We start from the raw sequence: 12,966 nt of genomic DNA on the forward strand, positions 1-12,966 counted from the left end.
TAAATACTTCTTTTTTTATATGAATAAAACGTAAAATTTTAACTAGTTTTATCGGGAGAAATTATTTTTGATCACTCGATCACTTCGTGAAAAACACAGACCCGCCATGATAGCTGTGACGCGTTAGTTGACCGCACATGTCCTTTGACCCGGTGGGTCAAAAACGCCATTAACCAATCAGAATGCCGCATGGTAATGCCGGTAGAACCCGAAGTTTTCCGAATGATCGTGATCATAAAAATTACATTGCGGAAGTAAAGCGATGTCGTAGCACGATGTGTTGGTATGGATTTTAGATGAAACCTGCATGATGGTATTCGAAAGAGGTGATTAGCAATTTTTGAAAGGTAAAAGAAGTCTTGAAAGAAGAATTTTTACATGATTCACGATGATAACAGTTCAAATGTATTTTACCCAATCACGCAATAAACACCTTGTTTTTTCTTGAGTAGCGTATTAAACTGATCGTGAACTCCGCTTTGCCCATGTTACATCGGGGTGGAATTGATTTTGAATGAATTTTAGCTATCAATCTAAAGACTGCATCTATCATCAGAAAATATTTACTTACAAACAAAGAGGTGCTAATTTTACAAAATTGACTTGTATTGTTTAAAGCCGATACCACATCGCATCGTCTTTTGTTTACAAGTTATTATCCACGACTGGCAGGATGCTTGTCGGTCGGTACGTAAGTATAATAACAATATGACAATAGTCGGACGCGTTTCCGTGGTGGTCGCTAATTTTGAGTGCCGGTCGGGCCGACCAGCGTGACGAAATCCCCAATGAAAAAAGCACTGTGGCGGTCTTGCTAATCACCGTGGCGGTGTCAGACCGGTGTGGCGGCAAATCGAAGCACTGTGGCGGGACCGCCACGCTGTTTACATCCTGGGGAGAACACTGCGTGGGTTCTCCAAACCCGCCTATTCACACACAGTTCATACCCACCATAGACTCCGGTCCCCCCCCCCCCCCAACTTCCCCACTCTTTCCGTCGCGTTGGTCTAAGTCCTCGAGGCGGAGAGAAAGGAACCAGAGTGATGGACGGCTACCTGTGGCCTCGGGTAAAAGAATCTTGAGGTCATGGGGCTTCCCCTGACCTGGATTCTATCTCTCCGTCACCGGCAGAATCACTGATTAATGCCTACAGTTCAAAATAGTCATTGGTGGGTATGAACTATGTGAATAGGCGGGTTCGGAGAACCCTCGCCTAATTTAGATTTGTACAGTTAATATTTTCAGTTCAAATTTTAATCAGCAGGATAATTTCAGTCCTCCAATATTTCAGGATATTTCACTGAATCAACTGATTTCCTCAATTTTCATGGTGACCGCAATAATCAGTGGGAAGTGTTTTGTATATATAAAAAGAGAATGCAACTTTAATTTATTCTACAAGCAAATATTTAGTCAGTCATTCTTTCAAAGAAGTATTGAGAAGCTTGCGTCATGATGCATCTTTGAAAACTCCTGACTGGACATGTTATTGTATATAGGACTGGTAGCAAACTGGGCATCTCACCTTTAATGCTGGCTGCAATGAATGGACACACTCAAGCTGTCAAGCTACTACTGGATAGGGGAAGTGATATTAATGCTCAAATTGAGACCAATCGTAACACTGCTCTCACATTAGCTTGTTTTCAAGGCCGTCATGAAGTGGTTAGCTTGTTGGTTGACAGAAAAGCAAATGTTGAACACCGAGCAAAGGTAGGAAAAATCAACTTAAAATGTTGTCGGCTGTCATATTGCTGAAATTAGTTTTTGGCATTTTGTGTTATTTATGCCTAAATTGACTCTTGGAATTATGCATTGTCTAGTACATGCTGTAAAATACTTTCAAATACTGTAGCTGCAGGTTATTGAGTGAATATGTACCTCAGTACCTGAGGTATAATTTTTGTTAAACAAACATGAATTATTAAACATGAACATAAAATTAAACATGAAATCTATGCTTGCTAAATTAGCTGTAAAAATTACAGTTTTCACTTTATCAGAACAAAGATTAGACCTTACTTTCTAAGACAAGTACCCCCCCCCCACCCCCCGCGCGCCTATCACTCGTCCAACTCAAGACCAAGATGAGCTAATTGTCACTTTTTTAATCCATATCATTTTGAATCTCCCATTACTGTGTTCAGAAAAGCGACATTAGATCATTAGAAAGGGCCTATACGAAGCTGGGTTTTGTTTTGCTTATATGTCTATCATATACCATTTGACTGGCCCATGCATACACCTGTGTAAGGCTACAGTTTGTTTCATTGTGTTTTCAGACTGGCCTTACTCCATTGATGGAAGCAGCATCAGGTGGATATGCTGAAGTTGGGCGTGTCTTGTTGGATAAAGGTGCTGATGTCAATGCAGCTCCAGTTCCATCATCCAGAGACACTGCTTTGACGATTGCTGCAGACAAGGGACACTATCGATTTGTAGAATTACTGCTGTCTAGAAGAGCACAAGTGGATGCCAGGAACAAGAAAGGAAACACTCCACTATGGTTGGCATGTAATGGTATGTATCATCAATCTATCGTCCATCCATTTTTTCAAAAACCCTGCCAGTAAATCTTTGATCATAACATTTCACATAAATCATTTCATATCACTAGGTGGTCATTTGGATGTGGTACAACTGTTAGTGATTGCTGCTGCTGATATAGATGCACAAGATAACAGGAAAGTGTCATGCCTAATGGCAGCTTTCAGGAAAGGTCATGTGAAGGTCGTGAGGTGGATGGTTAAATATGTTCACCAATTTCCATCCGATGCAGAATGTATGAGATTTATTGCAACTTTGTCAGATAAGGTGAGTAGGAAAATGTTTCTATTGTGACTATTGTTCACTTAGGGAGTGAGGAGTTCACTAAACTTACATTTCCTGCAACCATATGTATGATTTGTGCCTTTCAAAGACAACTGCTTCTTTCAGCTGATAATGGTGTATCACTGACACACACACAGAGTGTTTGTGATGATCTTGTTATGGTTATTCCCTGGTGCACCAACAAAAAATCATCCATTTTGAGAGGAATTTCGTGAAAAGAAATTCATATTTTATAAACAAAATGAGTGTAAAATCATTGGGTGCCTCAACAGTTTTGATGTCAGAAGCTTTAGACAGCCATATGCAATCTTTATTTTTATCTTGGGTATTTTCTCCCAAGCAATCGCCAACCCAACTTAATTTTTCAGCTTCTATTTTAACTCATGATCTCCAAAAAAAAATCACTTTGATTCAAATAAAAGATTGAACCTTGAATGTTCAGTTGTCTGTTTCGTAGATCCAAATGAAATTATCTCAAAACTGATGTAGAAACTAAAAACTAAACTAAAACAAACAAAAAACAATTTGAGTAATCCTGTTTCATCTTGTAGGAATTGATGAAAAAATGCGATCAGTGTATGGAAATTATTGTCTCTGCCAAAGACAGACAAGCAGCAGAAGCTAATAAGAATGCAAGTATACTCTTGAAAGAGTTGGAATCAGAAAAGGTAAGATTATTATATAGAGTTTGAGTAAATGTTGTTGTAAAACAAGGGTGTTAATTCAATAAATGCTGGTATTTTGAATTGTTTACTGGAAACTTATTATAATTTGTAGAGTTTCAAACTCGTCCTATATTCTGGTAGTCACTAAATTGAACTATATGGAGATCCTCTTCCCCCACCCAAATTTATTGATGGTGTAAAATAATATGTGATTTTTCGCTCAAATATTACTATAAATTTATTTGCTGTGTGAAACATTCATACAGCGCACACATTTTTTTGTCATATTTGGCTTTTATTACTACAACCAAAAAGATGTGCACTATTCTTGTGATCAGCTCACACTATATAAAGACCTGTACTTCAATCAATCAATCAAATATTTTTATTTTACCTAATAATGTACACTTGTAATTTACAAAACAAATTATAAAAATCAATTATAAATAGGTAAAATAGGAACTAGAAATAGCCGTTGACTAATCTAGTCTGATTCCTAGTCTGATTATCTTTTTCTTTTCAAATCTTCACTGTAGACACGAGAAGAAAACAAAAAAGCAGCTGCTGCAAGGAAGAGAGAACGACGAAAGCAAAAGAGAAAAGGCAAACAAACAAAAGAAAATGCTTCAGATATGTTGTTTGATGAAAATGAAACTGAGATGATTTCTATGAAAGAATCAAAAGGTGAGACAAGAACAACTTGACATAGGACTGTTATTCTACATTAGAACAAAGCTACTTGAATCAGGGTACTCTGGTGGTCAGAATGAGGCCATTTAGGGCCCAGGTAGCCAGTTCTATTCAATTTGATTTAAAAGAATGAATCAAGAGTACCCCTCTTCACTCTTAAAAAAGCTTCAGAATGTCATATTACATGCATGTAATATTTTGTTATTCTGATTGTTTTTCAGTTGAGGATTTGGTACCAATAGAACCGCCCAGTGCTACTGTTACTACTACAATAGGTACGACGCTAACAACCTTCACCGAATCATCACGTAATGTTAAAGCGTCAACTATAACTGTAACTACTGCCAGCAACAAGAAGACAAGAAACAAAAATACTGATTCAACCGTGAAAGAAAAAGAGTTGTACAGAGCTGGGGATCGAAATAGAAACCTCAACAACAATAACCGCAATGTGGCTAACCAGAAAAAAGGAATTGGGTTTTCACGTTCTACATCATCAGTAGCTGAGTTGGATGATTTTGGTGATATTGGTTCTGTTGGTAAAACAGATGGAAAACTCCGTAATGGCAATGTATTACCAGCTTCAATTTTACACCTGTAAGTTAATTGACGGTCTGGTTCTGAAAATGGGGACATATGGTTTGACCTCTGTGTGTGCATGCGTCCAGACCATCATTTTGTTTGTCAGATTCTATTAAAAATAGCCGACCGGCGGCCATTTTGTTTTAATGAATGCAGTTCTGGTGCCATATCTCTGACATGATATGACTGATTATATTCAAATTTTATATAATCATTATACATCATGTCATGTCATAGATATACAGATGTATTCAAAATTGCCGACCATTTTGTTTTAATTAATGCTGTTCCAGAGCAATATCTAATATTTATTTACAAATGTATTGGACAAATGCATGTTGGCAAGTCTATTGTAATCTATTCAATATGGTTATTAGGGAGTTAATTAATAATTATTTTTAACCTGATTTTCAGAAATTCCGTTAAGTTTGCGGACCGGCTTATACCTCCCACGGAGCAAATAGCTGTGCCGTCAGTGATTGGAAAAACAGGATCAAGTCCTAAAAAAGGGCCCAAAAGAGAAGAAGGGTGGAAAGAAGTTGTCAGAAGGTACTAAAAGTTTTTAAAAAATATGTTATTTGTGATGTTTGTTTATAAAACCACAGAAGCTTTCTATGTCTAACGTACCACTAATGTACCAGTTTGTTTCAAATAACAGAAAATTTGTCTGAAATGACCTAAATCTTGGTCAGATCAATTTTTGTCAAGAATAAAAATCAATAAGCTAGTTCTCTTCATGGTGCAATGTTCTGATAAGATTGTGTGCTTTGGTTCCAGCTGGTTTGGAATTTGCAGGTTTCAAATATTCCCATTTTGTATGATCTGATGAAATCCCTCGCTGACCTCTGACCCATGTAAACATTCCCACTAGTCATTGACGCTGCAGGTCGGTGTCCTTTCTACACCGATCTGATGCATATCGCGCACGGTGTGCCAGGAGTTTGTCCGAAATTTCAAACTTTTCAAGGTTAATCATTGATTGCCACGTTTTTCATGGATATATTAAATCGTTTCAGGGACCTGTTTACTAAATAATGATAAATGAAACTTAGAAAACCTGTAAAAACAAACTGGACCCAAATTGCGCAAATTTGCAATAAGTTTACTCTGTTAGCGTCTGGTTCGGAAGGAGTCCTACAAGTGATTTTATCACATTTAAGTAGGTTCTATTTTCAAACTAGTTGAAACCGGAAATTACGCAAGTACTTTCGAACTTAAAACACCAATTTTATTATCGTTATTATGTGTTAGTTGCTGTTGTTTCAAAGATTGAATTATTTATGACATTAATATTTCACTCACTAAATACTATTTCACTAAAATACACGATTAAAAAGCAACTAAAATTGTAAAAGGAAGTATCAAGTTCCTTGTATAAGCACTAGTGTAAAGAGGCGGCGGAGCGCTATTTTAGCCAAAATCGGCTAGTAAGGCGTCATATGACACAGGTCTGTGCTGGGACAGCGCTTCCTGTGACGACACAACGTCCCACTAGTATGATCTGGTGAAAACCTTTCACTGACCTCTGACCCATGTAAGCACATTGTTGGGGATTTGGATTTTGTACAGTTTGTGAAAAATCTTATTCAACAAAATTCTGAAATCAAATTTACATTTCGCTCCTAAAGTAATTTGATGGCTTTGAGTGATTACAAAAATGAAAAGTGTTTGATTTGCTGATTAAACGGCACATCCTTCAATATTCAAAAATTTCAGGGTTTTTTGCTAATCACAATAGTACCTTGGAAATATTTTCTGCATTACAATACAAAGTGGAAATCAACTTGTGCCTAATTTTAGGATAAAACCAGTACTACTGATTCACTTTTGTTTAATAATGCATTTATTATTTTGTTTGCAGGTCTAAGAAAGTGAATGTGCCGGCATCTGCTATAAGCCGTGTTATTGGCAGAGGTGGTTGTAATATCAATGCAATAAGAGAAGTCTCTGGAGCTCATATTGATATTGATAAACAAAAAGGAGGAGATCGGGTCATAACTATAAGGTAATGCTGCTTTACTGTTGTATGTGCAGTGTGCTTTTGTGCTGTTTTGACTCTGATCCACAGCTGAAACTATGGAATCACAATTTCAGAAATTGTCAATTGAAATGCACCTCCTTTTTACAAATGAAAACTGCCAAGATATTGTCATTGAGATTGTTCTGGATGTTATATTAATTTTTTACCTACTTTTGCTCCAAAGTATTGTAGATTTCTGAGAGACTTTGTCTACACAGTTCCAACATATTTACGTATAAATATAATGTGAATACAATCTGCAGTTGTTCTGATCTTACAACTTCCAGAGCCATCTCAACAAAATCTTGGTGGTTTTCAGAAACCTTGAAAAATATATTACTGTATAACACATCTTTTTACCTAGCTTTTTGTTTTAACTCGTTTATTTTCTCTTATAATTTCACTGCCAAATTGTTTTGATCACCAAAACTTTACTAGCTAAGTTGCTGGCTGGTTTGCCATGCACGCCTTGAGTTGTGTCAAACAAACATCAACTTCAAACCATAAGTCAAGTCATTAAGTCAAAGTCACAAACTGGTTCCTGTAATTTTACATTTTACTTCACTTCACTAGGGGTTCTGCAGATGCCACCAGACAGGCCCATCAACTAATAACAGCATTAATAAAAGACCCTGATAAAGAACTAATGGAAATAATGCCGAAAATGAAACGTTCTCGCACTGTTGCACTCGGTATGTTTACACCTACCACTGTCACTTCATCAGCTGGCACATCAACCAGAACACGAATGGTGATGTCACGGTCTTCATCAGCAAAAACAACCACCTCGGCATCCAAGATTAGTAAGAAAACCAGTTCTACTGCCATCAAAACAACCACTGTTACTACAAGTAATGTTACCAACTCCTTCAGGTTATCCATGTCAATCCCTGCTGCAAATACTACAATACTTCAATCACAAAGTAATTCAGGGAATGTGGTTCACCCAACCTTTCAAGCTCCTGTTCTACCCCTCTCAGGCATACCCGCCAACCCTTATCATCCCCACATTGCCCCAGCAGTGTTTGCTGCCAACCCAATGCATCCACAGTTGAGACATCCAAATATTCCTCCAATTTCACAGTTTCCAGCTCATTACCAGCCTGTTGCAGCTGCCCCTGGATGGGGCACTTACCCGGTTGTACCTCCACAGCCCAGAATTAAAGCTTCTGTCTCGCCCAAACAAAGCAGCGGTAATCCAACAGTAAGACCAGCCTCCCTTCAACCAGATAAAAAGGCATCCCGCCAGCTTTTTCCAGAGTCGAGTTCTGCACCAACAAGGCCAACCAATTTACCTACGAAAGAAACTTTTGCATCAAAGATACAAGGAAAAAATGTTTACTCTCTTGGAAGCAGCAGTGCTGATGGCAGTTCTGGGGAATACAACCTGTTCTCTCAAGTGGCTCAAACCAGAAGCTTAACTGTGTGGGAGCGAAATACCAATCCATCCCAGTCTGCCAACTCAGATATTGATAAAATGAAAGCTCCTGGATATCGTGGCAGTATGAGCGGTACCACCTCACCAGCATTAAGCAGTCAAGGCTCTCTTACAGCTCCGTCACCTTCGCCTGATTTGCTACAAACGTCCACAACTGCCACAGCTAATCCCCACCAGTTCTCTCCCCTCCCCGAGCATAATTCTGTGCATTCTCCCACTCCCTCACAGACCACTTCATCAGCAGGGTCTCCTTCAACCTCTCCTGTTTCCAGTACTTCTCCATCACCTGTTGGCATTGTCAACGAGTCTCCAGTCCCAGGTAGTCATGACCGTAAACTGCCAAGACCAATTGGTACGGAGAGAGCTCACAAGAAGACCAACTGCGTGGTAAACAGTGGCTATGCTGATATTGGAGGCGATATGAATCCACAGAGTGGTGGAATCTGGTCTTTCTCCACAAATCCTGGTATGTTTTAAGTTAATATTGGTGCTTTTATGCAAGCAAGAAACGATTATATTTCGGCAATCTTTTATTCATCTATCATTTTTTCAACAAATCATTTCTGTACCTGTTTATGTTCGATATAGGGTTCTGCCCAGCCTCATTTGAGTATTGGCCACTAATGAATATTCATGAATTGTTATCCTAGCAGTTGCGAATTCGCTACTTTAATTAATTTAACTCCAAATACTTTTAATAAAAATGAAGAATTTGACAACTTTTTTTGAATTTTCTCTAAAATACATATCTAGAGATTTTGTCTTGACTTTAACACATTTCGAAATAGAAATAAGAATGTTATCTTATTTTCAAGTTGATGCCACACATGTATGTGGATTTGGAAAAGTTTTGTCAATTTCCGATCAAGTGCTGTTAAATGTGTTAACAGACAATATATTGATATATAGTACTATTGATATTCTATAAACAATAGTGCTAGTCGCCAACTCCTTGCTCTGGTCAAAGATTCTGCATGCTGGACGCAAGGGAACGTGTGCTAATTCCTAGGGTCCAATGCGATGTAAAGACCATTTGTAAAATGCATTACGAATGCGCACTCTGCACAATGATTGTGATGCATTCAGTTTGTAGGAATGAGTTTGTTAAGTAAATGAATTAAATAATATTTTCTCTTCTTATAAGACAATACAACTGATTGGCTTGCTGGAGGACATGCTACAATGCTGCTTGCGACATCACAGTCTGATGTCATGTTACCAATGCCAGCTGAAGTATCTACAAATGCGGCTCTACCTACCTTCGTTAGTGCTAAGGGCTCTGTACTGGGTAACACTCCTATTGTAAGTAATATTTCTATTGTTATTCCACCCCTGTCTGTTGATTTATCCATCCAGTCGTCTGTTATTAGTCCCCGTTCGGACGCAGTCCGAAAACGGGGACTTATGTTTTGCCCTGTGTGCGTCCGTCCGTCCGTGCGTCCGTGATCACCTGTATCTCGAACATGCATCGACCGATTAAGTTCAAACTTCACTCATACATCACACATTATATGGGACATATGCACATGCATTTTTTTCATGATCCGATTAACGATAGCCGAATAGCGGCCATTTTAAGGCCGAAAATGCATGAAAATCGCACATTTTCACCATTCCGGACCCGGATCTCAGTTATGCATGGACGGATTTTGTTCAAATTTGGTACATACATTAAACATAATAGGACCTTGATGCACGTCATTTTTTTTTCCGGATCAAGTTCGAAATAGCTGACTGGCGGCCATTTTGTTTTAAAGAATTCAGTTCTGGATTCGTATCCGAGACATGTCTGGATTGATCAAGTTCAAACTTCACACACACAAGGTACATCATGTCACAAATATGTATGTGCATTTGTTTCATGATCTCATTAACGATAGCCAAATGGGGGCCGCTTTAAGGCCGAAAATGCATTGAAATCGCACATTTTCACCATTCCGGACCCGTATCTCAGTTATGCATGGATGGATTTTGTTCAAATTTGGTACATACATTAAACATAATAGGACCTTGATGCACGTCTTTTTTTTCGGATCAAGTTCGAAATGGCCGACTGGCGGCCATTTTGTTAAAGAATTCAGTTCTGGATCCGTATCCAAGACATGTCTGGATTGATCAAGTTCAAACTTCACACACACATGGTACATCATGTCACAAATAGATATGTGCATTTGTTTCATGATCTGCTTAACAATAGCGGAATGATGGCCATTTTAAGGCCGAAAATGCATCAAAATCACGTATTTTCACAATTCCAGAACCGGATCTCAGTCATGCATGGATGGATTTTGTTCAGATTTAGCACAATGTGTTGTACATATGCAGGTGCATTTCGGTCATGATCTGCTTTGAATGTATATGTCACTCAAATATGAACGGAACGGGGACGTGTCATTGACAATGACTTGTTAAAAACATTGATTAATTTTATATTCCCTTTTTTCCTAATCAACAACTCTTTGTAAGGCAGCAAGCAGACTCCCTCAGTTTGCTGCCCCTAACTAGACCCACTAACTACAAGGAATGTCCATTTTTTGCATTGTAAAATTTGTTTTGTATTTTACGTTCATTAGACCCTAATTACTTAACTGTTACATTACTCAAACATGTGAAAGACTTTTGTAGACAAAACAATCACACCTTTGTTATTTGACACATTTGAATAAATACATGATCTGTACATAAATATTTTTACTGCCATTCTTGCAAAGCGTGATGAACCAAGTCACAGTATCTAGCATTGATGAATCTGACCTGAAATACTTCAACATCTTAACACGTAAATCTGAGTATCCCATATTATTTCTTTGTAGGAAGCTGGTGCAATATTTAGTAACAGTATGACTGCTGAGCCATCAATGTTTGGTGATGGTGATGCTGGAAGTATGGGTCATATGGGTGTCTGGGAAAATGTCTCGCTGAAAATGCATTCAGTTGAACAGATTGATCCTAGGCTGCATCATCATCACCATCATCCTCTTCACAACCACCATCAGCATCAGCAGCAACACCCCCAACAGCAGCAGCAGCAGCAACAACTTCAGCAGCAGCAACAACAACAACAGGTATTTGTTATCTTTTGTTGTATTTTGTTATTTGATATTTCAAGTAATTTCATCCAAGAAGAGGATAAACACTAATGAAACAAATGAATATTAATCTTTTTAGTCCCCGTTCGGACGTAGTCGGAAAACGGGGACTTGTGGTTTGCCCTGTGTGCGTTCGTGATCACCTGTATCTCGAACATGCATGGACCGATTAAGTTCAAACTTCACTCATACATCACACATTATATGGGACATATGCACATTCATTTTTTTCATGATCAGATTAACGATAGCTGAATAGCGGCCATTTTAAGGCCGAAAATGCATCAAAATCGCACATTTTCACCATTCCGGACCCGGATCTCAGTTATGCATGGATGGATTTTGTTCAAATTTGGTACATACATTAAACATAATAGGACCTTGATGCACGTCATTTTTTTTTTTGGATCGGGTTTGAAATGGCTGACTGGTGGCCATTTTGTTTTAAAGAATTTAGTTCTGGATCCGTATCTGAAACATGCCTGGATTGATCGAGTTCAAACTTCACACACACAAGGTACATCATGTCACAAATATGTTTGTGCATTTGTTTCATGATCTGCTTTAACAATAGCTGAATGATGGCCATTTTAAGGCCAAAAATGCATCAAAATCACATATTTTCACAATTCCGGAACCGGATCTCAGTCATGCATGGATGGATTTTGTTCAGATTTAGTACAAAGTGTTGTTACATATGCAGGTGCATTTCGGATCAGACCACTGAAGGTCTGAGATTTCGGTCATGATCTGCTTTGAATGTACATGTCACTCAAATATGAACGGAACGGGGACGTGTCATTGACAATGACTTGTCATATAATAGATTCCTATTTTGATATAAATAAGATAAATATTGCTGAATCATTTACATCCTAGATTTTAAAGTCATGGGTATTCAAGCTATTAAAAAAGATTAGGAAAAGTTATCTCCTTTTTTAGCTCCGCTGTCGACTTCGTCAAGCGTAGCTTTATCATATGAGTAACAACTTTTTACTTTTTCGACTTCTTCTTGAAAACTACAGGCCTGATTGCTTTGATAGTTGGTGTATATGTACCTCAGGTAGACCTCACTTAGATTTGTTTGTTTCATGATTATATCTTTAATTCTCTAAGTTTAGTATATTTTTGTCACTGTGAATTTTGTGTTCTTTCTTGGTTTACAAACCAGCATTTAAAACAACCGTAGAGTTTTACAATCTGCATAGACAAGTGTACGTGTTTAACAATAAGTTACATGACCAAAACTCGTCTGATTATTCTAACTATTTTGCATACATTTATATTACAGGTGTGGGGTGGTGTGTGGAACCAGCACACATTATAACAGACTGGTTAACGACAAGAGTGTGATATGTGCTTGGCCTGTCAGGGGTTTTCATTTAAAAGTGGTTGGGTTGTTTTGGGTTTTACCAAATTAGGTTTATATGGTGATGCAACTCGTAGATGTTAGACTATGGATAAAATGATGATGCTACAAAGTTTGTTTGAAAGAAATCAAATCTATTGTGATTTTCAGATGTTTGTTGCTGGCTTGTATTTTGTGACACAAAAAAGGATTGTGTCAATAAAGATGTTAGTTATAATGGATTTGATGTCTGTCTGTGTTTGCTTTTGGAAGAGTGAATGATTGGGCTACAGCTGTATGTA

General features: G+C 38.0%; 1 protein-coding gene across 1 annotated transcript in view; it reads left to right on the forward strand.

Moving 5' to 3' along the window:
* LOC100368207 (ankyrin repeat domain-containing protein 17-like) overlaps positions 1-12,906 on the forward strand; it is a 48,872-nt gene extending 35,966 nt beyond the window's left edge. The window contains exons 19-30 of the mRNA XM_085493490.1: positions 1,500-1,713; positions 2,283-2,520; positions 2,618-2,814; positions 3,384-3,500; positions 4,034-4,181; positions 4,409-4,784; positions 5,184-5,318; positions 6,631-6,774; positions 7,363-8,693; positions 9,372-9,529; positions 11,041-11,292; positions 12,608-12,906. Coding sequence (XP_085349616.1) covers positions 1,500-1,713; positions 2,283-2,520; positions 2,618-2,814; positions 3,384-3,500; positions 4,034-4,181; positions 4,409-4,784; positions 5,184-5,318; positions 6,631-6,774; positions 7,363-8,693; positions 9,372-9,529; positions 11,041-11,292; positions 12,608-12,643 — 3,346 coding nt within the window. The 3' untranslated portion in view covers positions 12,644-12,906. The remainder of the gene's footprint in view (positions 1-1,499; positions 1,714-2,282; positions 2,521-2,617; positions 2,815-3,383; positions 3,501-4,033; positions 4,182-4,408; positions 4,785-5,183; positions 5,319-6,630; positions 6,775-7,362; positions 8,694-9,371; positions 9,530-11,040; positions 11,293-12,607) is intronic.
* Positions 12,907-12,966: the final 60 nt, after the last annotated feature.

Source organism: Saccoglossus kowalevskii, chromosome 19 (genome assembly GCF_978046115.1).
Source record: "Saccoglossus kowalevskii chromosome 19, keSacKowa6.1, whole genome shotgun sequence".
Lineage (NCBI taxonomy): Eukaryota > Metazoa > Hemichordata > Enteropneusta > Harrimaniidae > Saccoglossus > Saccoglossus kowalevskii.